Here is a 22,106-nt window from a genome sequence, read left to right on the forward strand (position 1 = left end):
CACCTCTCTTGTCTTGTGACTTTGCTTTCCATCGCAAGATGATTTATACTTCAGCTGACGTCACACGACGACGCTGCTGTTATAAATGATACATTTGCCGTACCTCACTTTCTGTTCTGGAGGATGGTTTTAGTAGTATTAAGATATTGACACTGAAGTCGGTTGGTTTGTGGTGTGTTTGTGCATGCAGCAGGTATATCTTATGTTACGGTGGACGGCAACAGAACGCAAAGCAGACACTGTTCTTTCTTTGGATCTTCGTTCAGCTATTTTCGCCAGAGTCGACCGCTTCAGATGCCTCCTCCTGGTACCTTGTGTCACTTGAGTATCGTGTAGCTCAGGGGGTCTTCAACATTTCAGACCAAGGACCCCTTAGTTGAGAGAGATATGAGAGATTCCATATAGTTTCATTGTTTGACAGCACAATCATCATTGTATTTTGGATTCATGTTTTCAGATACGTATTTAACGACTTGAACCGTCAATACTTTAAACATTGACATTTCACTCTGTACTTAGTCTGCTCTTTTTTCCCCTCTACGCCAAACGTCTCCGCCGAAAATAGGGACACTAGGATTCAAGTGGTTAATATAAAAAAGGAGAAAGGATTTGGAGGACCCCCTGTAGTAACTTTGAGGATCCCCTAGGGGACCCCCTGTTGAAGACCCTTGGTGTAGCTCGTAGCTTTCTCAGTTTCACTTTGTTGATCATTGAAGGAAACTGACAGCAGATGTCTTCCCTGTGTGTGTGTGTGTGTGTGTGTGTGTGTGTGTGTGTGTGTGTGTGTGTGTGGTGTGTGTGTGTGTGTGTGTGTGTGTGTGTGTGTGTGTGTGTGTGTGTGTGTGTGTGTGTGTGTGTGTGTGTGTGTGTGTGTGTGTGTGTGTGTGTGTGTGTGTGTGTGTATGTATTCGTGTGTGCGTGTGCATGCTGGTTGATCTTTTCTGCTGGAGTGATCCCAGACAGTAAAGGTCAGCCATGCAGAGAGAGGGGTCAAAGTTCTCATGCCCAAAGTTTCTCATGGTGTGCTCGTGCACGTCGTCATGTGCTGGGGCGTCACACCAAATTCTGGGCCCTGGGTACAAGGATTCACTGCGGGCCCCCCATGAATGTTAACTATTGAAAAATAGCAGATATACAAGCTCACAGCGCGGCACCGAGTGCCGCGCTGCGAGCTTGTAGATCTGCTATTTTTGAAAAATCGTGAAAATCTTTGAATATTTCAAATCCTTCTGAGGTTTTTTTTTTTAAAAACCTGTGTTTCTATGTCAGTGGAGCTCAAACCTTTTCATGTAAAGGACCCCCCAAAATGGTATGTATTTGGCACGGAACCCCCATCTCAAAATATTGAGTTCCAGGGACCACCCCCAGAAGCAAAATTTGAGTTACAAATGTTCACTTAAAAAAATACATATATTCAAAGATTTGCGCACATTTTCACGACTTTTCAAAAATAGCAGATCTACAAGCTCGCAGCGCGGCACTCGGTGCCGCGCTGTGAGCTTGTATATCTGCTATTTTTTCAATAGCTAAAGTATAAAATAATTAAGGCCCCTCCACCTTGGGCCCTGGTAACTCAGTCCCACTCTCCTACCCTTGTGACGCCCCCTGGTCATTGTGTGCGGCACATGCTCGTCGAGCACCTTGTAGAAGTGCATCATCGCGTCATACCATAGCAACCCTGCGCTCACAAAGAGAGAAATACAGAGAGGTGGAGTCGTATGCATGGTAGACAGGACTATCAGATGGCACAAGCCCCACTGGAGACATCTCATTAGGGTGTGTGTGTGTGTGTGTGAGTGTAATCCAAGGACCATTGTCTTTGTATAGACACTCGTATTACAACAATGGACGCTCTTGTTCTCCTTTGTCTTTCGTCTTTCTTGGTATCCACATTTACATTTATCTGCAAGGAAACTGCTCATCAAATGAAGTGTACAAACTATAGCGTGTTGAAAGTATGAAATAACGTAGTTTGTTTAAAAATGCGTGTCGCAAGAGAACCACACTACGGAAAGATCACGTTTCCTTTTGTCGCACATTTTTTGGCTTTTTGAATGTTTAACCCATTAAGACCTCAAATTATTTTATACTTTGCAAATTTTGAAAAGTCATGAAAATGTGTGCATGTCTATGAATATATGTATTTTCAAAACGGACATTTGTAACTTTTAAAATTTGCTTCTGGGGTGTCCCTGGGTCAATATATTCAAACTAAAGACTTGCTCAAATTGTCACGATTTTTTTCAAAATAGTTAAAGCATACAATAATGGTTTAAAGTTGTTACACAATTGCATTCCAGCTCTTGGGAGCCTGAACGTTGTTCATCATCGTATAACCGTGACGACATTGAAACATTCTTGCTTTGTCATTAAAGACCCCTCTTCTCCTTGTCCTCTGCAGGCTTCCACCTCAGCGGCACGGTGACGGAGCCCGCCTCGTCCTCGGACCCCGAGGTGACGCACAAGGTGGCCATCAGCTTCGACCGCTGCAAGATCACCTCGGTCACCTGTGGCTGCGGGAACCGCGACATCTTCTACTGCGCGCACGTGGTGGCGCTGTCCCTGTACCGCATACGCAAGCCCGAGCAGGTCTGTACCCAAACCCACCCACCCACCCGCCCGGCGCCCGCACTTTTTTTTTCTGTTGTTGGTAACCACTGGTTTCAAATACGATAGGGCTCTATTGTATGCATTGGCTGGAGAAAGAAGAAATATATGTATTAGGAGGAATTTGAAAAACAAGCGAGACTTTTTGCAGCACACCTTCAAAGTGACTGGTGTGCTTTGAGAAGACCCAAGGGCCGGTCATCGCAGTAGAAAAAACTCCTACACACGCTCTTCAAATGCTAAAATAAAATAAAAATGATATATATATATATATATATATATATATATATATATTTTTTTTTTTTACGTTTGAAATAAAAACATTTTCTTCTATAATGTGTAAAATGGGGACACCAGGGTTAAAGTGGTTAAGAATCAGAAATATGATATTCAGTGTAGCTTTTTTCGTATTGAGAAACATGGCAGACAAAACGGCATAAAAAAAAAAAGACCAGAGAATCAGTGGTAACTGAGTACATTAAGTACTACTTAAGTACACACTTGTACTTTACTTCCCGTATCCAAATATTGTACTTTTACTCCACTACAATTTGAAAACTCAAGTTACTTTGTGGATTTTGATTATTATTACAAAACATACATTAACCACTTCAATCAGCCATTTGAAAATAGTGTAGTAGTAGTAATAATAATAATAATAATAATTGATGCTACAGGTGAAGCTGAGGCTGCCCATCTCGGAGACGTTGTTCCAGATGAACAGGGACCAGCTCCAGAAGCTGGTGCAGTACCTGATCACGGCCCACCACACCGAGGTGCTGCCCACCGCCCAGAAACTGGCCGACGAGATCCTCTCCTCAAACTCCCAGATCAACCAGGTCCACGGTAAGACCAGAGACAAAATGTGTTGTCACCTACGCTGCCATGTTGGTGGTCTCCAGCTGGACAGAGGGTTGGGAAGGGCATCTGTAGATGGGACATGGGAGAGTGAAGCAGGAGGAGAGTGTAGGGTTCATCTTGGGTTACTCTGATGTTGGAAACAAAAGTAAATGGTAAATAAATGGTGCGTTTGTATAGCGCCTTTATACTAGGCGCTTTACATAGATTGTGCATTATTACGTTCACCCATTCACATTCACACACTGATGGTGGATCATGCAAGGCACCAACCTGCTCACCGGGAGCAACAAGGGGTTCAGAGTCTTGCTCAAGGATATTTCGACACTAACTTTGGGGGAGCCCGGGATCAAACTGGGAACCCTTCGGGAACCTGCCGGGTTCTAATGACGGTTTCTCTACCCCTGAGCCACCCCAAAGTAACTAGCGGTCCTCTGAGAACAGAGCACAGTATCTCGATACGGGAGACGCCCTCAGGCGTGGTCGAACCACACCTGAAAGTCATCCCTCCCCATAAATTCATGGTTAAACAGGTGACATGAAATCATTTATTTGGAGATGGGAAAGATGAGGAGGAGGAGGAGATGGGAGAAATGGAAAGGTTACCGAAAGTATGTGTGAAGTCCAAAACCATTAATTTTTTTTATTATGATTTTAAAAACCTAGAATATCCTTAGAATTAGTGCAAATAGCTGTACAAGCGACAAGCTTGTTAGCTTGCAGATCTGCTATTTTCACTACTTTTGTGGGATTACTCTTGTACGGAGATACAAGGTTCCTGCCCGACGGCAACGAACGTCGTCAACATGTTTCTCACTCCCGCCTCATCCTCCCGAAAACGTTGACACTCACCAGCTCGCTCAGCCAGTCCAGGAAGTCCAGCGATTGCACTTCCTGTCTGCGTTTGACAGGAGGGGTCACAGGGGTCGAAGTTCATGGGGTTTGGTGACATGGAGGAATGTGGCTGTTTTGTTGTTTTACTTCCCAGACAGACAGTCAGCTGCACTTCACCGGGGCTTTCCCCCAGGTCATTTCCTGCTCACATCAGAGGAGTGTTTGCCCTGTCCAAGCGCATCCATGTTAACCTACACACGCACACACATGCACACGCACACGCACACACACACACACACACACACACACACACACACACACACACACACACACACACACACACACACACACACACACACACACACACACACAAATGGTGTCGAACAGGAGAAGTTTATACAAATGGAGTCTTCCCCATAGGTTTCCTGTATGCAAGATTTACAGTATAAATCAGTGTTTTCCCAAAGTGGAGTACAGGGACTCTGTGGCTTCCTTTAGGGGGGTCTAAGTTGAGCCTTACAAGTCTAACTCTGACAGTGTAGAAAAGGAACCAATTTGGTTCCTTTTGTACACTGTCAGAGTTAAGGGGAGACCTTGATATTTAAAAGTTTGAGAAACACTAGCATAAATGAAAAAAGGCGCAGCACTGCCCGTAGCCACGATGCAAAAAGTATTTTAACGATAAACAACCGACGTTTCGACCAGGCAAAGTACTTCTTCAGGGATTTAACTTATACCTCAGGACGCCTTTGTCTCCTGAAGAATATCTTTGTCTGGTCGAAAAACACGAGTTGTTCATCCTTGGCATACTTTTTTGCAGTTTGAGAGCTACCACTGTATGGTATGGCTGAGGCTAGGCGGCAGTCTTTTTGTGGGGGAGGGGAAGACATGAGCTAAATTTAGGACGGAGCAAAGGAAGTTGAGTCTGGCATGGACTGAGGCCAAGGGTCTTGATTTGAAGAAGCTTTTGAGGGCGAGGCTGTCTGTGTTGTAACCTCATGTTCTCCGTGGGGCCTGGGCCCCCGACTGTTTATTTCCCCTGGAAGTGTTTGCTGCAGCGGCGTGCAGGAAGGATTTGGGTGACTGAGTGAACGAATACACACACAACTCCTCCTTGGGCTTTGATGTGGACGCGAGGATGTTGATCTTACGTTTTTTGGAATTGTACTCATGTTTTCTGTTTTCATTCCTATAAATAGCTGTGTGTGTGTGTGTGTGTGTGTGTGTGTGTGTGTGTGTGTGTGTGTGTGTGTGTGTGTGTGTGTGTGTGTGTGTGTGTGTGTGTGTGTGTGTGTGTGTGTGTGTGTGTGTGTGTGTGTGTGTGTGTGTGTGTGTGTGTGTGTGTCACTTGATGTGTCGCAAATAGTGTAGGGAATATCCAAGGTGGAAACTTTCCATTGGAATTTTCTTGGACTTTATGGGGAGTTGGCAGGAAAAATAACCCTATTTTCCCCCTCAAAAAAGTTCACAATGAATAGGTCTGATTTTATATTGAAATTATACATATTTCCAGAATTCCTAAGCGTAATGTCCCTTGGAGAATTTACCAGGAATATCGCATTCCAATGGGTTGCCATTGCAACCCGCCGTGGTGATCTCTGTGTCTGTGTGTGTGTCTTTTCCCTTCGGATGGATTACCATTGTGTGTGTGTCTCTCCTCAACAACACATCTGTGTGTGTGTGTTCCCAGGTGCCCCAGACCCCACGGCAGGCGCCAGCATAGACGATGACAACTGCTGGCACCTGGACGAAGACCAAGTCCGGGAGCAGGTCAAACAGTTCCTCTCGCAGGGCGGATACTACGGCTCTGGGAAGCAACTGAACTCCATGTTCGCTAAGGTAGCCCACATCATCCTTCCTCACTGTTCTCAATACATCCAGTACATGACAAAATCCTAATTGTTTTTCTTTTTTTTTTCTTTCTCAAAATCTTATTGACACCCGGTGTCAATTGTCTAATGTAATCCTGGGTGCAACACTCCCTCTGCCAACCTGGGGAGGGCTGAGGCAACATCTACAAGCTCACAAGGCACTGCATTACGGCATGTTGTGGGCTTGTAGATCAGCTACGTTTGCAAATTAAATGGTGTGAAAACACAGAGTTTTAGTATAGACTAAAATAAGACACAACCTTCCTGTTTTTGTGGTGGCTGTTTTTTGTCTGGCTTCATATGAATTGGTGATGCAAAATCCCATGATTGAATCTACCTGAGCCCACAGTGAATTGAAGCACATTTCTATGTTTATCAAGTTAAGTTTATTTAATAGATGATTGTCAAGACAGAGAAAGCTGTCGGTACTACTATGTCTTAACACCTCCAATTCACCGGGTATCTCTCTCTCTCTCTCTCTCTCTCTCTCTCTCTCTCTCTCTCTCTCTCTCTCTCGCTCTCGCTCTCTCTCTCCAGGTGCGGGAAATGCTGCGAATGAGGGACTCCAACGGTGCCCGAATGTTGACGCTGATCACAGAGCAGTTCATGGCCGACCCCCGCCTGTCACTGTGGAGACAGCAGGGCACAGGCATGACTGATAAGTGCCGGCAGCTATGGGACGAGCTGGGTAAGCACTGCTTCGCACGGAATGTGCGACTCACTTTATAATTTTTTATAAACGCAAATTCAATCACACATACAGTATTGCATACATACCGTAATATTGTCCCTTTGGGTTACTTGAGGGATGGATCCTTACAAGTCTCTTAAGTATGAGAGTGTACAAATCTAACCACAAATGGGTCCTTACGGGTCCATTTGTACACTCAGAGTTTTGGTGGTCCTTAAAATTAGAAGTGCTTTGAGCACCACCGGTATTGTTAACTGTATAGCGGATGTGTAGTCCACATACCAGCTCTGACGGTGTGATGGAACCAATTACGGTTCCTCGATGTCTGGGTCCCAACCCCAACTGTGGTGGTGGTGTTCCCAGGGCCACTCTTGTTGTACACTTTAAAGTTAAATGCATCAATCTGAGCTGGTTCGCTTTTGAGAGCACAGTTAAGAGGATGGATCTGTGAAGAACTGCGTGTGCTCTTGTAAACCATTTTGTGGCCTTGTAAACAATTTTGTGCTCTAGTAAACAATTTAATCGTAAACACATTGGTTGTATAGATATGAACTGTGAACAAGAGATTCTGATTTATCTGAAAAAAGGCCTGTCAAGATGTATTGCATTTAGTTTTGCACTCAAACCCTATATAAAACTAAGCACAAAAAGAAAGGAAACTTGACTTCGGTCCATTATATCTCCCCTTTAATAATACCAATTTGTATTGTGTTTTATATCATTTTTATTGTTGATTTGTCACCTTTACAACGAGGTACAGTTAGTAAGCATCGGGCATTCGTGGAATGAGCAACACAGCCAAACGTGTGGGTAGCGCCCCTCCAAAAATGGTCAAAATGGCCTAGCAGGCCTGCAATACTGTTCTTTTGGTGTTCACCTTTGTTACTTGGTGCATACAGTTTACAGTTTAGGCATTTAGCAGACGCTTTTAATCCAAAGTGACTTACAATAAGCAGATAAAACATCACAATAATAAACAAGATAATGTCAATACATCAACAGCAATATAACAAATGCAAATGGATATCTATCTAGAAAACTAAATAATCAGTCAAGAAAAGGTTCTAAAAACCTAAAAACAAATGCTAACTAGCATCATGTATGGTCATTGAGTGTTTCAGTAGTGCTAAGGGTTTAGGTGGAGTCTGAAAAGGTGAGTCTTCAGTCCATGGCGAAAGCTAGCGAGTTAGTCCGTTGTTCTAAGTGCATTGAATGATTGCGCTCTCCCACAGTAATAAGGAAAAGAAAAAACAACACATATTGGCCATTTTTACACTTTGTTAATTTAAAGCTCGGTGTCAGGGAAGCCCAAAACAAGAGTAAATGCCAACAGAACAGTATTGCAAGCCATTTTGGCAAACTTTTGGTCTGCGCTACCCACAGTCCCACATGTTTGGCAGTGTAGCTCATGCCCTGAATGCCCTGATGCTTACAAGCTGTACCTCGTTGTAAAGGTGACAAATCAACGATAAAAATTATATAAAACACAATCCAAATTGGTATTATTAAAGGGGAGATAATGGACCGAAGTCAAGTGTCCTTTCTTTTTGTGCTCGGTTTTACTTCAGTTTACCAGGGCTCCTTCCCTCTACACACCTTGTAGATCTGCAATTTCTTTCCCGAATGCTTGCGTATTATGACATGCCCAGAATTGAGGCCGTGAAGGGTCCATGTGGCTAAGTAACCAATCACAGGCTGTGAGTTGGTCAGATGCTCAACAGTCAGCCAGGCTGAGCCAGCCTCTAGTTAGACTGATGAAATAAGCGCTCAATCAATTAGTAGGTCAGACGAGAACGCTCATCATCTCCTACCTGCTCAGGTAGATTGGCAATTAGCCATCGAGCCCCAGTCACCCTGCAGCAGCCAGTTCTGCTGTGGCCGCCACTCTCCCTGTATGCAGTTAAGACCCTGGATCAATAAGGCTGCTCAACTTCTCTCCGATCGATCTCAGCATTTAGAGGGTCGATGGGCACTGAGTAGCATGCTTCCTGAGAGGGTGGGAGGGGGAGGGAGAGGGAGAGAGAGCTAAAGACAGACGGACGGACAAAGGCATGAATGCAAAGAGACCGATGGAAGCAGATCCCGCTGAGTTTAATTGGCTACTCATCTTTCGTGGAGTTGCAGGCATCTCTCTTTTAGACGCGGGTATAAGTGCATGGACGGGCCGGGGTAAATGTAAGTAAGTGGCGTCATAAAAATAGCATTATTGCCCTGCCTGTGAAGGTATAAAAGGATATTAGTGTCATTTATGGACGTATTACCTGCATTGCGTGCTTGTGATCTAGATAACCATGGCTCATGATTACGTTTTTTATAAGATCGAGACCATTTGTCTCCAGTTCTTAGCGCCGTGTTTGTCAATATCCAGTGGTTCACACGTTATGGGGCAAACTATGTCTTAAAGGACCAGGTCACCTCTGGGACAACCAGATCTTATTTTATTGTTGTGTGGGACACGATCAACACAATCCTGAGTTATTTTTTGTGTTCAATCTGTGTTTTTAGATATTTTAGTATTTCAGCCGATTTCAGCATGCTACAACTGGTCATATGATGCAAAATGCATCATATGACCAGTTGTAGCATGCTGAAATACTAACATATCTAAAAACACAGATTGAGCACAAAAAATAACTCAGGATTGTGTTGATCGTGTCCCACACAACAATAAAATAAGATCTGGTTGTCCCAGAGGTGACCTGTTCCTTTAAGTAACAGTATTTACTGTTCTTAAAATGTGTGATATTGTCGCTATTGTGCAGAAATATATTACTTTTATTTTCATAAATGAATGCTACTGTGTTCCAAAAATAAAGACGTCAGTCTGTCCGTGGGGTTTCTAATTTGTTTACCATTGGGGGGAAAAAGGGCTTTCGGTTACATTATGTACAGTGTATCGTTGCTGCACCGTCAGATTCAGAGCACGGTGACCATAATGTCAACAATACTGCAAAAGCTCCTGTACATACAGATCAATCTCAGAAAATTATGATATTCTTTAAAGGTAAATATTCTTGAAACTTTCATATTTCTTGAAACTTTACTATAATTCTAGATACATTGCACATTCATTGAATTATTCCAAATCTTTTTTTGTTCAGAAAATTAATTGAATTTTTATGGCATACAGCTCATGAATATCAAAAGTCCATATTTCAAAATGTTACAATATTAAACGAGATCACTCAAGACAAGGATTTGTATTAGAGAAATGTCAACCTTCTGAAGTCTAAGAGTTGCTTGAAGTCCAGTGGGAAGTTTCCGAAGTCAGTCTTGATTTGGGGTGCTATGGCATCTGCAATGCTTTTTTTTTTTACAAAATATTTCTCTTTTATTTTATTTCTGAGATTGGTCTGTATGTCCTGACCTCTGACTCCTTACCTCTCCCCCCCAGGTGCATTGTGGGTGTGCGTGGTGCTCAACCCCCACTGTAAGAGCGAGGAGAAGAGCGGCTGGCTGAAGCAGCTGAAGAAGTGGGGGGACATGGACGTGTGTCCGCTGGAGGACGGGAACTACGGCAGCGAGCTGCCCAACATAAACATTACCAATGCACTGCCGCAGAGCAACCTGGGACAGGGTCAGTGCAGACGCACACACACACACACACACTCATTTAATTTCAACCTTTATTTAACACAGGGGTCTTCAACGTTTTCAGGCCAAGGACCCCTTAGTTGAGAGAGAGATGAAGCAGGGACCCCCACAACCTGCTCATAGATTCCATATAGTTTAATTGTTTGACAGCACAATCATCAGTGTATTTTGGATTCATGTCAATTTGTGTTTTCAGATATTTAACCACTCGAACCGTCAATACTTAATAAACTTGACCTTTCACTGTACTTAGCCTGCTCTTTTTCCCCTCTACGCTCTTTGCCGAAAATAGACGATCTACAAGCTCACAACATCTCGCAGCACGAGGCGTTGTGAGCTTGTAGATCGTCTATTTTTGGCTAAAGTTCTCAGAATATGGGCGCTAGGGTTCAAGTGGTTAATATAAAAAAGGAGAAAAAATAATCTATCACTCAAAGATTTGGAGGACCCCCTGTAGTGACTCAGAGGACCCCCTAGGGTTCCCGGACCCCCTGTTGAAGACTCCTGATTTAACACAATAAGACTTGGAATTATTTCATACTTTAACTATTGAAAAATAGCAGATATACAAGCTCGGTGCCGCGCTGCAAGCTTGTAGATCTGCTATTTTTGAAAAATGGTGAACATTTGTGCAAGTCTTTGAATATTTTGACCCGATTCGATAAATGTCTTCTAAATCCTTCTTCTCAATCAGTAGTTCTCAAACCTTGTCATGTCAAGGACCCCCAAAATTACATGCGGACCCCCATCTCAAAATATGTTGTTCCAGGTACCCCCCCCCCCCCCCCCCCCTCCCAGAAGCAGAGATTTGAGTTACAAAAGTTTGCTTTGAAAAAAATATATATATATATTTTTTCAAAAATAGCTATTTTCCAATGGCTAAAGTATGACATATTTCCAGGGTCTTAATGGGTTAATTCTCTGACAACACGTACTGACGGAGACCTTTATTTCCCAGCGGTGATTACAAGTCTGAGAAAAGCACAAACAGTATAATGAGAATTTTGAGATAAATAAAAGAAAATCACATCACACGATCTATCAACATCAGTTTAACACGGGTGCAATTTAGACCGACCAAAGTTGATGTATGCGACGGAAAGTGACCTCCAGGGGAACACGAGAGCGGTACTTAAGCAAACCCTGTGCTCCAGGTATGCGGAGCACGACACTTGAAAGCAGATTTTCCAAACTCAGTGGAGACACACGGAATGTCAAGCATCAAACATTCCTGAGAGTGCATTTGATAGGCACTAGTTTTCCACTGCAAAAGAGAGTTTAAATAACAGGGTGAAATCCTAATTAAAACTTTGTGAATAAATAAAAAACAATGCTGATCTCTCCTAGTAGTGCTAGCGCGCGCTAGCACTACTAGGGGCTAACATTGGGACAAAAAGAGCAGATCTACAAGCTCTCACAGCCCATCGCAGTGTGACACACTGTGAGGGGTTCATATTTTAGATCGTAATTGGAGAAAAGAAAAGAAGAGTGTGATGAGTGTTTTCATTTACTGCTTTCTATTGTTTTAGCGATTTTAGTATTTTGATTTCAGTGGGTGGGGGCATGCGTACAAGTGGCTAAATATGTCTTTTTAGACACACAGTTTATTTGTTACCATTTACCCCAGCCCCCATAAGTCACATCTGCCCATGAAAGATTGCGGTGCATCTTGGGAATGGACTTATTGTGTCTAAAAAAACACATATTTAGCCACTTACATGCAAATCAAAATCGTTAAAATCACTAAAACAATAGAAAGAAGTAAATGAAAACATTTTAACACTCATCTTTTCTTTTCTCTAATGACTATCTAAAATATGAACCCTTGTTGTAAAAAAAACAACGTTGTCCTTTAATGATGATGCAGGCATTCATTCACCCGCAATGTAATTCTTTATAGATAGATGGGAGAGTGCAACATGCCAAAAGACCCAGAGGGGGCGCACCGTGGATAGCTCAACAATGTATCTGCTGATGACATTATCAGCAGGGATTTCTACCATTTCAGTGTCTCTGCTTTTAGATGTTCCAGGAAGGGAAAGTCTGTAGTTTCCATTAGCTTGAAATCCCTGGCGGCGATGATGTCATCATCATCAGGTACCATTTGTTTGTAGTTTTCCACAGCCCGCCTCTGAGTGAGACACAGTAATGTTACCATCCTAATAGTGAGCATTAATGAAGACTGATACGTGGGAGATTGATTGAAACCTTCAGGTTAACCCTCATTTGCAGCGCTGTCGAGATTCCACACACAAATATCAACTATACAGATATAAAACACAGAAACGACGAAATAAAACCACAACAGAAAATGTGTATGTTAAAAACAATGAAATAAAACCACAACAGAAAATGTGTATGTTAAAAACAATTGCATAGATCAGTGGTTCTCAAACTTGGGGTTGGGACCCCAAGTGGGGTCCCCAAATTATTTTGTGGGGTCCCCAGATGATTGGCTTAATGTCATTTTCTTTCTTCTCACTCAATGGTAAAGAAACCAACACACAGTATAAGTGTATACAGGGTATCTGCACATTTATAAAGTGACAATGTAAGGACTTTCAAGACCGTTTTAATACCAAACTTGCCAAACTGTGAGCATGTGAGCATGTAGATCTGCTATTTTCACAATATCTATCTGTGGAACCGAGTCACATTAAATGTAATACCTACAAGTGCCTGTCAGGGTTGGGGGTCCCCAGCTCAAATATGTTTATTTTGTGGGTCACAGCCTAAAAAGGTTTCAGAACCACTGGCATAAATACAAGATGGAGTTGAATGGTGAAGCGTTTTTCGAGAATTACAACCAACCAAGCTTACGTGCAAGTTTTTCACACAGAGCTCCTACCTGTTGACGGGCGATGTTTTTGACAGTGCTTGCTTGTACACGTCTCATCCCTCCCTCCCTGCCTCCCCGACAGACTCCCTCTCGCGGCCGAGGCGCACGGTGTTCACGCGGGCCATGGAGGCGTGCGACCTGCACTGGCAGGACAGCCACCTGCAGAGAATCATCAGCAGCGACTACTACGTGTCTCCCTCCTATCAGAGAGAGGGAGAGAGCCTGCTGTTCAACCCCCAGGGGCTACCGCTCTGGCTAGGTGAGCATCAGCGCACGCACGCACACACACGCACACACACTGAGTGAGTGGTGGAAAAAGTACTCACACATGTTTTACTTAAGTAAAGGTATCAATACTGCAATGTAGATTAACACTCGGTTGCAAGAAAAGGTCTGGAATTCAAAATGTTAATTCAAAATTACAAAAGTATTGGCACATTGGCAAAAGTACTCATTATGCAGAATGTCCCATTTCAAGTTTTCAAATGTATACAAATCGTTTGAAAATAGCTGATCTACAAGCTCACTACAATATTTGTGGGGCGGGTGTAGCGGGTTGGCCAATGATACATGGGTCGGCGGTTCAAATCCTGGCTCCTCCTATCCACATGATCGAAGTGTCCTTGGGCAAGACACTGAACCCCACGTTGCCTCCAATGAGTCGGTCGGTGTCAGCTTATTGGTGTGTGAATGTGGGAAGTGAGGACGCTGGCGTGGACTGTTCGCTGCTTCACCTCCCGTTGTATGAATGAATGAACCATTCTAAAGCGCTTTGAGCACTTGGAAAAGTGCTATAAAATGCAATTCATTATTACTCAAGTAAAGTACAAATGCCTCAAACGTGTACTTAAGTACAGTACTTTAGTAAATGTACTTACTTTACACCACTGCACACGTTCAACATTTAAACTGCTTTTTTGTATTCATTCAAGACATGCCCAAAATATGGACGCCAGGTTGAATTGTAGTTTGAAATCAAATTCAAGGCTTAGTTCAGGCACACGTTGTATACACAAATCCTCTGTGACAGACATGCAGTGGAGTTGGATAGAGTAACTGTTTTGCAGAACAAGCTACACTAGACACACACACACACACACACACACACACACACACACACACACACACACACACACACACACACACACACACACACACACACGCACACTGTGACTCTAATTCCGCTGATATTGAGGCCAGTGTCTGCAGTAAAGCAGCTTCCAGCTAAGATCTGTCAGATTCTGCAACTTAAGCCAGCTATCAGACACCCACTGGCTTTCTGCTGAGACTGGCACGCCATGTGTGACTGTGTGTATACATGCGCGCGTGCAGGTGTGTGTGTCTGTGTGTGTCAAAGCTCAAGATTCTAAGGGTGCGAATGTGTGAGGGAACGTGCTCTTGGGCAGTGGTTCTCAACCTGTGGGTCCAAATAATTTTGGGGGGGCCCCCAGATGATTAACTTAATGTGAAACATTGTTTTCTCTCTCAACAGTAAACAAACCAACATAACGTTTTAACACATATGGTGCCAACCCCGAGTTTCCCGAGTTTGTATTGGTACTAGTGCTGTGCCAACCCCGAGTTTCCCGAGTTTGGGCTGTTTTTGAAAAAAAAAAAAAAAAAATGTTTTCAAATTTAAAAAAAAAAAAAAAAATTTTGGACCTCCAGAAATGTATTGGGCATGATCGCGATCGCGAAATTGCATGTTTAACCCCCATACCAACCCATTCTTTCAAACATGGCAGCCGTTTACATCTGAAGAAAACATAATGGCTGATAAATCATGAATGCCTGAACGGATTTCCAAGCGGATTTTTTTGTTTGAAAGCTGTGAACAGCATCTACACACGTGGTGCATCATCTAGGCATGGGCGTGCACTTTTTACACACTTGCACAATTACATGGAAGTCTATGGTAACCATGGCAACGTGAGACATTGAAGAGAAAAAATCATTGCAACATAAGTGTTAAGTGTATAGAGGGGATATGCACATTTCTAAAGTGACAATTTAAGGACAAATACAAATATTAGAGGCAGTTTTGAGAGGCGTTGTGAGCATGTAGATCTGCTATGTTCACAATAGAACCGTGCTAGACAAAATGTAATGCCTCAACTATTAGTTCTCTTCATGGTGGGGGGGGTCATGGTGGGGGGGGGGGGGGGGGGGTCCCCAGTTCAAATATGATTAGTTTGGGGTTCGCGGCCTGAAAAGGTTGAGAACCACTGCTCTTGGGAACTGTTGTCTTGTATTGCAGTCCTAAGCCTGTCCCTCCCTGTCTGTCTGTCTGTCTGTCTGTCTGTCTCTCCTCCCTGGCTGCGTACAGACCACGTCCCAACGGCGTGCGCTCGGGTGGACGCCCTGCGATCCCATGGTTACCCCAGGGAAGCCCTGCGGCTGGCCGTGGCCATCATCAACACACTGCGTCTCCAGCAGCAGCGGCAGATGGACATCTACAAACACCAGAAGAAAGGTAACGCACTCACGCACGCACGCACACACACACACACACACACACACACACACACACTGGGGTGTCACAATTATTACGTTTTACATGACGATTAATTGTCACTCAAATAATAGCGATTAACGATTTAATTGTGTTTTTGTCGCTGACAATTGCATTTCTGTTTGGCTTGTAGGCTTTGAAGTTTCACATACGTTGGATATGACACAACCTAAATATACAAAGAAATGACATATTTGACAACTTTATACTTAAAAAAGAACATTGATAGTGGAAATAGCCGATATACAAGTTCACAATGCGACGAGTTGTGAGCTTATAGATGTGCCATTTCCACTATTTTTGAAAATGTTGTGAAATATATTTTTCAACATGATAACGATTGTGACGATTATGACAAAATAATTGTGATTATGTAATAATTGTGACAGCCTACACACACACGCACGCACGCACGCACGCACGCACGCACACACACACACACACACACACACACACTGGGGTGTCACAATTATTACGTTTTACATGACGATTAATTGTCACTCAAATAATAGCGATTAACGATTTAATTGTGTTTTTGTCGCTGACAATTGCATTTCTGTTTGGCTTGTAGGCTTTGAAGTTTCACATACGTTGGATATGACACAACCTAAATATACAAAGAAATGACATATTTGACAACTTTATACTTAAAAAAGAACATTGATAGTGGAAATAGCCGATATACAAGTTCACAATGCGACGAGTTGTGAGCTTATAGATGTGCCATTTCCACTATTTTTGAAAATGTTGTGAAATATATTTTTCAACATGATAACGATTGTGACGATTATGACAAAATAATTGTGATTATGTAATAATTGTGACAGCCTACACACACACGGACGCACGCACGCACGCACGCACGCACGCACGCACGCACGCACACACACACACACACACACACACACACACACACACACACACACACACACCTTTCCACAAACCTTCTCTCTCTGTGACTGCTGTTTGCATCAGACTTGAGAGACACGCATGCAACTTCCCAGACTACAGTTCAAAGCAGGCAGCTTTGAGCTGTTGTCAAGTTAACATTTTAGTGCTTCAAAGCGAGCTTACGTGTGTCTCTCTCTCTCCAGAGTTGCTCCAGAGGGGAGTGACGTCCACCACCAACCTGGAGGGCTGGGTGGGTCACCCTCTGGACCCCATCGGCTGCCTGTTCGCCACGCTCACCGAGACGTGTCGCATCGACGACGACAGCACCATGGACACTGGAGGTGAGACATTAGCGTCATAGTGGTAGTAGTAGTGATAATGCAGCGCTTTGGCTGTGTATTTTATTTAACGATTGCAATGTGACTTTGTACTGTGTACAATAATGTAGATATAAATATAACCAGCGTGATTCACAATGAGTTGTGGTCATCAGTTCAACGTCACAGAGCAAAACTGTTTGGATTCTTGTAAACTTCAAAAGTTTCATAACAGAGATTCAATTCCGTTTATTTATTTTTGGCTCATCTTTGGTAGTAATCATAGACTGTATAAAAGATATGGACAAAGCAAAGCCATTGGTTTCTATGCAGCGCAAATGACACAATATGGGTCCTTGGCATGGGTGTCGCCATCATAGATTGTAAAGGCACCAGAGGATGCTATTGGCTGCCAACAGTCACGTGCAACCGCAGAGATACATGGGAGAATGTGGTCGGAGCCTCCCGAAATAGCACACGAAGAAGAACACAGCCGGCTGGTATTAGTTTAGTTGGCCACGCCCCCCGCAACTTTATCATCAATTTTAACGTAAATGGGACCTTATTTTCACAAAACGCATATAATCGTGGTTGAAAGGCAATTTTTAACGTATTATTACACACCCCATGAATCCTTGGACTCATGGAGATTTTTTGGTTTTTGTCACATTCCTCTCCAGAGAGAGGAACACAGTCATCAAATGATCAGACGTTTCCTGGATCGAATGCTTATTGCGTTATGTTAACTGTTCTGCTGCTGTAGACGGCGCTCACCGTCATTGAAAGGGTTAATACCATGGCGCCGTTGACGGTGAGGACTGTGAATCTTACTGTATATACAGTAAAGATATTATTACTTACTTAATGTCGCTCCGGTCCCGCACGCATCGGTAATGTCGGCGATTTGTTTACAACGCACGTTGGGCGTGCACGCAAAGTGAAGCTCCTCAATGTTAAGTCAATGGAGAGGCCCATAAAGAAACGTCATTTAAACAAAATAGCCATTTTGAGACATTTTGCAGCAGATCTAAATGTAAACAAGGCACAAGGCAGGGCGCAGCCATCTTCCTCTTCTTGTCCCACAGTGTCATGTGACTAGATGACGTAATCGTTGCCGTCAAGTGATAATCCAAAAAAACAAAAACAACCCCCTTCCAGCCCTTCAAAATAATAGCGGCGGCCTATGGAGGAAACTGCGTGGCACCGAGGCACCAAGCAACCTTCAGATTAAGAGGCACTAATTGTGTTAAGGTCTTAAACAGCGTCCCCCTCGTTGCACATCTCCACCAGAGAGAGAGAGCCTTGTGTCTCGGGTTCACGAGCCCTGCGACGTTTTCCAGGAAGCTAACGGCTAGTCGTAGCACCAGAGGTGACCGGGGACATCAGATGGCCCCGGACCCAGAAGTGACTCAACAGACAACAGGCTCCATGTTATTAAATCCAGGAACCTCAGTGCCATTGTGCTGCAGACAGCCATAAACTACCACAGCATGAATGGATGGGGCCTGGTCATTTACACCACACTGGGGAGTGTGTGTGTGTGTGTGTGTGTGTGTGTGTGTGTGTGTGTGTGTGTGTGTGTGTGTGTGTGTGTGTGTGGGTGTGGGTGTACGCTTTAGAGAATGAGAAAAAGGGAGGGAGAGAGTATAACAAATGACATACACACCCTGTGTGTGCGTGCGTGCGTGCGTGCGTGCGTGCGTGCGTGCGTGCGTGCGTGCGTGCGTGCGTGCGTGCGTGCGTTACACATATACAATCCATCACCATTTTCCAATGGAAACCCAGCCCAGGGCCTTTTTTGCATCAGAACACAGCAGAAAAAAAGGGGCAGGGGTCTGCCTATTGTTTGCAGGCTACAGGGAACCATTGTAAGCCCCAAACAATGCTGACCACTGGCACACTCATTGGTTTGTGTATACGATGGGTGAGAGAGAGAGAGAGAGAGAGGCAGACACAATGACACACAGAGAGAGAGAGAGAGCTAAATGATTGTCCTCCTGTGTTGTTTGGGGAATAGAGGATGGGATGGATGGTACACAGTAAAATCGTTGGTGTTTGTTTAACTCTGAGTTGTATACAAAATGGACCCTTAAGGGTCCACTTGGTTCCATTTGTTTACTCTTACGAATGGATAAATAAACACTGAGGATTTTACTGGGGCCCCCCTGTGAGGCAGCTGGGAACATCTGTCACTGAGGGCGGGGCTTAAGCTCCGATGGAAAATAACGTGGATTCGAGTTTCTCCAAACTACCTATTGGGCAGCGACAGATAGAACAGAGCGCTTAGCTATTCTATAGACACTCTCCCCATACACGCACGCATGCACGCACGCACGCAGCTGGACACAGCTGAGAGAAAGGCGAGAGAGAGACTCTTGTGGACTCTGTTCTCAGCATTAATATTAGTAATAAGACATCATCAAGGTGGCCATCTTGGATTTGTTATCACCATGTTGCATACAGTTTATGCCACACTGCTCTGCTCTGCTGTACACAGGCAGCCATGCCGCAATAACACCAGATTTTAAGGGTTATTGTCAGATTCGCTTAAATTAGTAGTTCACCCCCAAAATGTTTTTTTTTTCTATTGATTACTCACGCCATGGAGACTAGAGTTCAATAATATTTTTGGGTTTTTGTCACATTCCTAAGACAAAAATTTGATTCGAGTAAATTTACCCCCATTGAAAGCTCAAACCCACCTCCGGGGGGTGTGGGATGTGGTGGTGGGGGGGGGGGAGACCAGGGGTTCAAATAATCTGCGGGGCATCATGCCAGGCCGCGGCGTTCCAGCGAACACAATTACCCGTGTTCGCTGGTGGGATGCAGAGGGAGGGCACGAGCCACGCAGCAGGGAGGGTAGGGCGCTTTCTTTTCCACGCGCGCTACTACACCCTCCCGATGAAAGTCCCAACCGTTAGCTGAGAAGTGTACATCAGGGCTCTTCAACAGGGGGTCCGGGACCCCTAGGGGACCTCAGAGTTACTACAGGGGGTCCTCCAAATTTTCCAATCCCTTTTTTATGAACACCTTGAACCCTAGTGTCCATATTCTGAGGACTGTAGCCAAAAATAGCAGATCTATCTATAGATCGGCTATTTTCGGCAAAGAGGTTTGGTGTAGGGGAAAAAAAGCAGACTAAGTACGGAGTAAAAGGTGAAGTTTATTAGGTAATGACGGTTCAAGTGGTTAAATATCTGAAAACACAAATTGACATCCAAAATACACTGATGATTGTGCTGTCAAACGATGAAACTATATGGAATCTATGAACAGGTTGTGGGGGTCCCTGCTTCATCTCTCTCACAACTAAGGGGTCCTTGGCCTGAAAACATTGAAGACCCCTGGTGTACATTAATTGGAGGTGGACACGTCTTCTACATGTTCAACTGTAGGGTTGGCAGCGACAGGGATTACCTGTGTGTGGGGGGGAACATTGGGAATTGGCCTAACGACTGCATTGGGAGAATAAACTCAAATACAACAGACATTGTGGAAAAGAAAAGCGTTACAGCGGCTATTGTGTTCCAAGGCGTTTAGCGATGTGGTGTCTTTCTGCAGCGTTGGCAGCGTTCACCTGTGGGGCCAGCGGAGCTCAAACGAATAAATGATTGAAGCGGAATTAATCCTCCTCACGGAGAACCAAACACATCCCAACTAATCCTCTTTATCCCCCTTTCTTTTTTTTTGTTCCCCGCTTTTGTTTCCCCAACCGCTTTCTTTTTTTATTATTCCTTTCTTTTTATTTTCTTCTTTTGTTTGTTCCTTCCTTCCCAAGTTCCTTCCCACCTTCCTTCCCTCCTTCCTTCCTTCCTTCCTTCCTTCCTTCCTTCCTTCCTTCCCTCCCTGACTCCTCTGCCAAGACAAAAAATTAAAATAAAGAAAGAGATGCCATCTCTGGTTTACTGAAGCAATAAGCCACAAAGAGGCGTGTGGTTACCTGGTATTTTATAACAGCTGAGAGGTGTGCCTCGCGTGGCTTATTGCTTTTCTAAAATGGTTACAATATGGCAACATGGAAAACCATAGACATGTAGCCTACCAATTAAAACAGTTCTATTTCACTAATAATTCACTACAAGGTCTGCAAGAAAGTAGTTCCCAGCTACAAGAAAGTAGTTCCCAGCTTTTTTTGCCAACAACACAGGTGTATGTTCCTACATTAACGGTGGTTGTCCTCTCTGTCAGAAGGAGACCCCAGGCCTCCCTCCTACCACCATGTCCCGGTGTGGGGCAGCACGGACGGAGGGGAGTCCTACCTGGCCCTGGCGCTGGAGGTGGCCCTGATGGGCATGGGCCAACAGAGGATGATGCCCGAGGGCCTCTACGCTCAGGATAAGGTGACTTTCCTCATTTAAATTTGAACCCATTAAGACCCGGAATTACTTTATACTTTAACTATTGAAAAATAGCAGATCGGTGCCGCGCTGCGAGCTTGTAGATATACTATTTTTGAAAAATCTTTGAATATATGTATTTTTTTAAGCGAACATTTGTAACTCAAGTTTTGCTCCTGAGGTTCCCTGGAACTGCATATTTTGAGATGGGGGGGTTTGCGGCCAAATACATTTTGGGGGTCCTTGACATGAAAAAGTTTGAGAACCACTGATTTAGAAGAAGGATTTATAAGACATTTATAGAATTGGATCAAAATATTCAAAGACTTGCACAAATTCTCTAAAATAGCAGATTTCGAGCTTGCAGCGTGGCACTCGCAGTGCACGCTGCGAGCTTGGAGATCTGCTGTTTTTCAATAGCTAAAGCATAAAATAATGGTTACAGTGGTTCAAGTCTAATGCGACACAGGTCTTAAAGGCTTAAAAAGATATATTCAAAGATATATTTGCCAAATAATAAATAAAGCATGCTTTAAAAAAATAGCAGATCTACAAACTCACAGCGCTGCACTTGGTGTCACGCTGTGAGCTTGTAGGACAGAAACAATATCCATACTCTCCTATACACAGTAAAGTCCTCAGCATCAACACCTGTGTTTGTAACTCAAAAGAGGGTACAAATGTACCCCAATGGACCTGCAACGTTTAAGTCTGAGAGGGAACAAACATTGTTACATTATCTTGTACCCTGTCTT

At 43.8% G+C, this 22,106-nt stretch overlaps 1 protein-coding gene across 1 annotated transcript in view; it reads left to right on the forward strand.

The window, feature by feature from the left end:
* zswim5 (zinc finger, SWIM-type containing 5) overlaps nucleotides 1-22,106 on the forward strand; it is a 95,136-nt gene that overhangs the window by 63,371 nt on the left and 9,659 nt on the right. Inside the window, exons 2-10 of the mRNA XM_080726202.1 lie at nucleotides 2,402-2,589; nucleotides 3,285-3,453; nucleotides 5,990-6,138; nucleotides 6,708-6,858; nucleotides 10,256-10,438; nucleotides 13,377-13,553; nucleotides 15,621-15,767; nucleotides 16,901-17,038; nucleotides 21,203-21,354. Of these exons, the coding sequence (XP_080582328.1) occupies nucleotides 2,402-2,589; nucleotides 3,285-3,453; nucleotides 5,990-6,138; nucleotides 6,708-6,858; nucleotides 10,256-10,438; nucleotides 13,377-13,553; nucleotides 15,621-15,767; nucleotides 16,901-17,038; nucleotides 21,203-21,354 (1,454 nt within the window). The remainder of the gene's footprint in view (nucleotides 1-2,401; nucleotides 2,590-3,284; nucleotides 3,454-5,989; nucleotides 6,139-6,707; nucleotides 6,859-10,255; nucleotides 10,439-13,376; nucleotides 13,554-15,620; nucleotides 15,768-16,900; nucleotides 17,039-21,202; nucleotides 21,355-22,106) is intronic.

The sequence above is a fragment of the Nannobrachium achirus genome, assembly GCF_963921795.1.
Source record: "Nannobrachium achirus genome assembly, chromosome: 5".
Lineage (NCBI taxonomy): Eukaryota > Metazoa > Chordata > Actinopteri > Myctophiformes > Myctophidae > Nannobrachium > Nannobrachium achirus.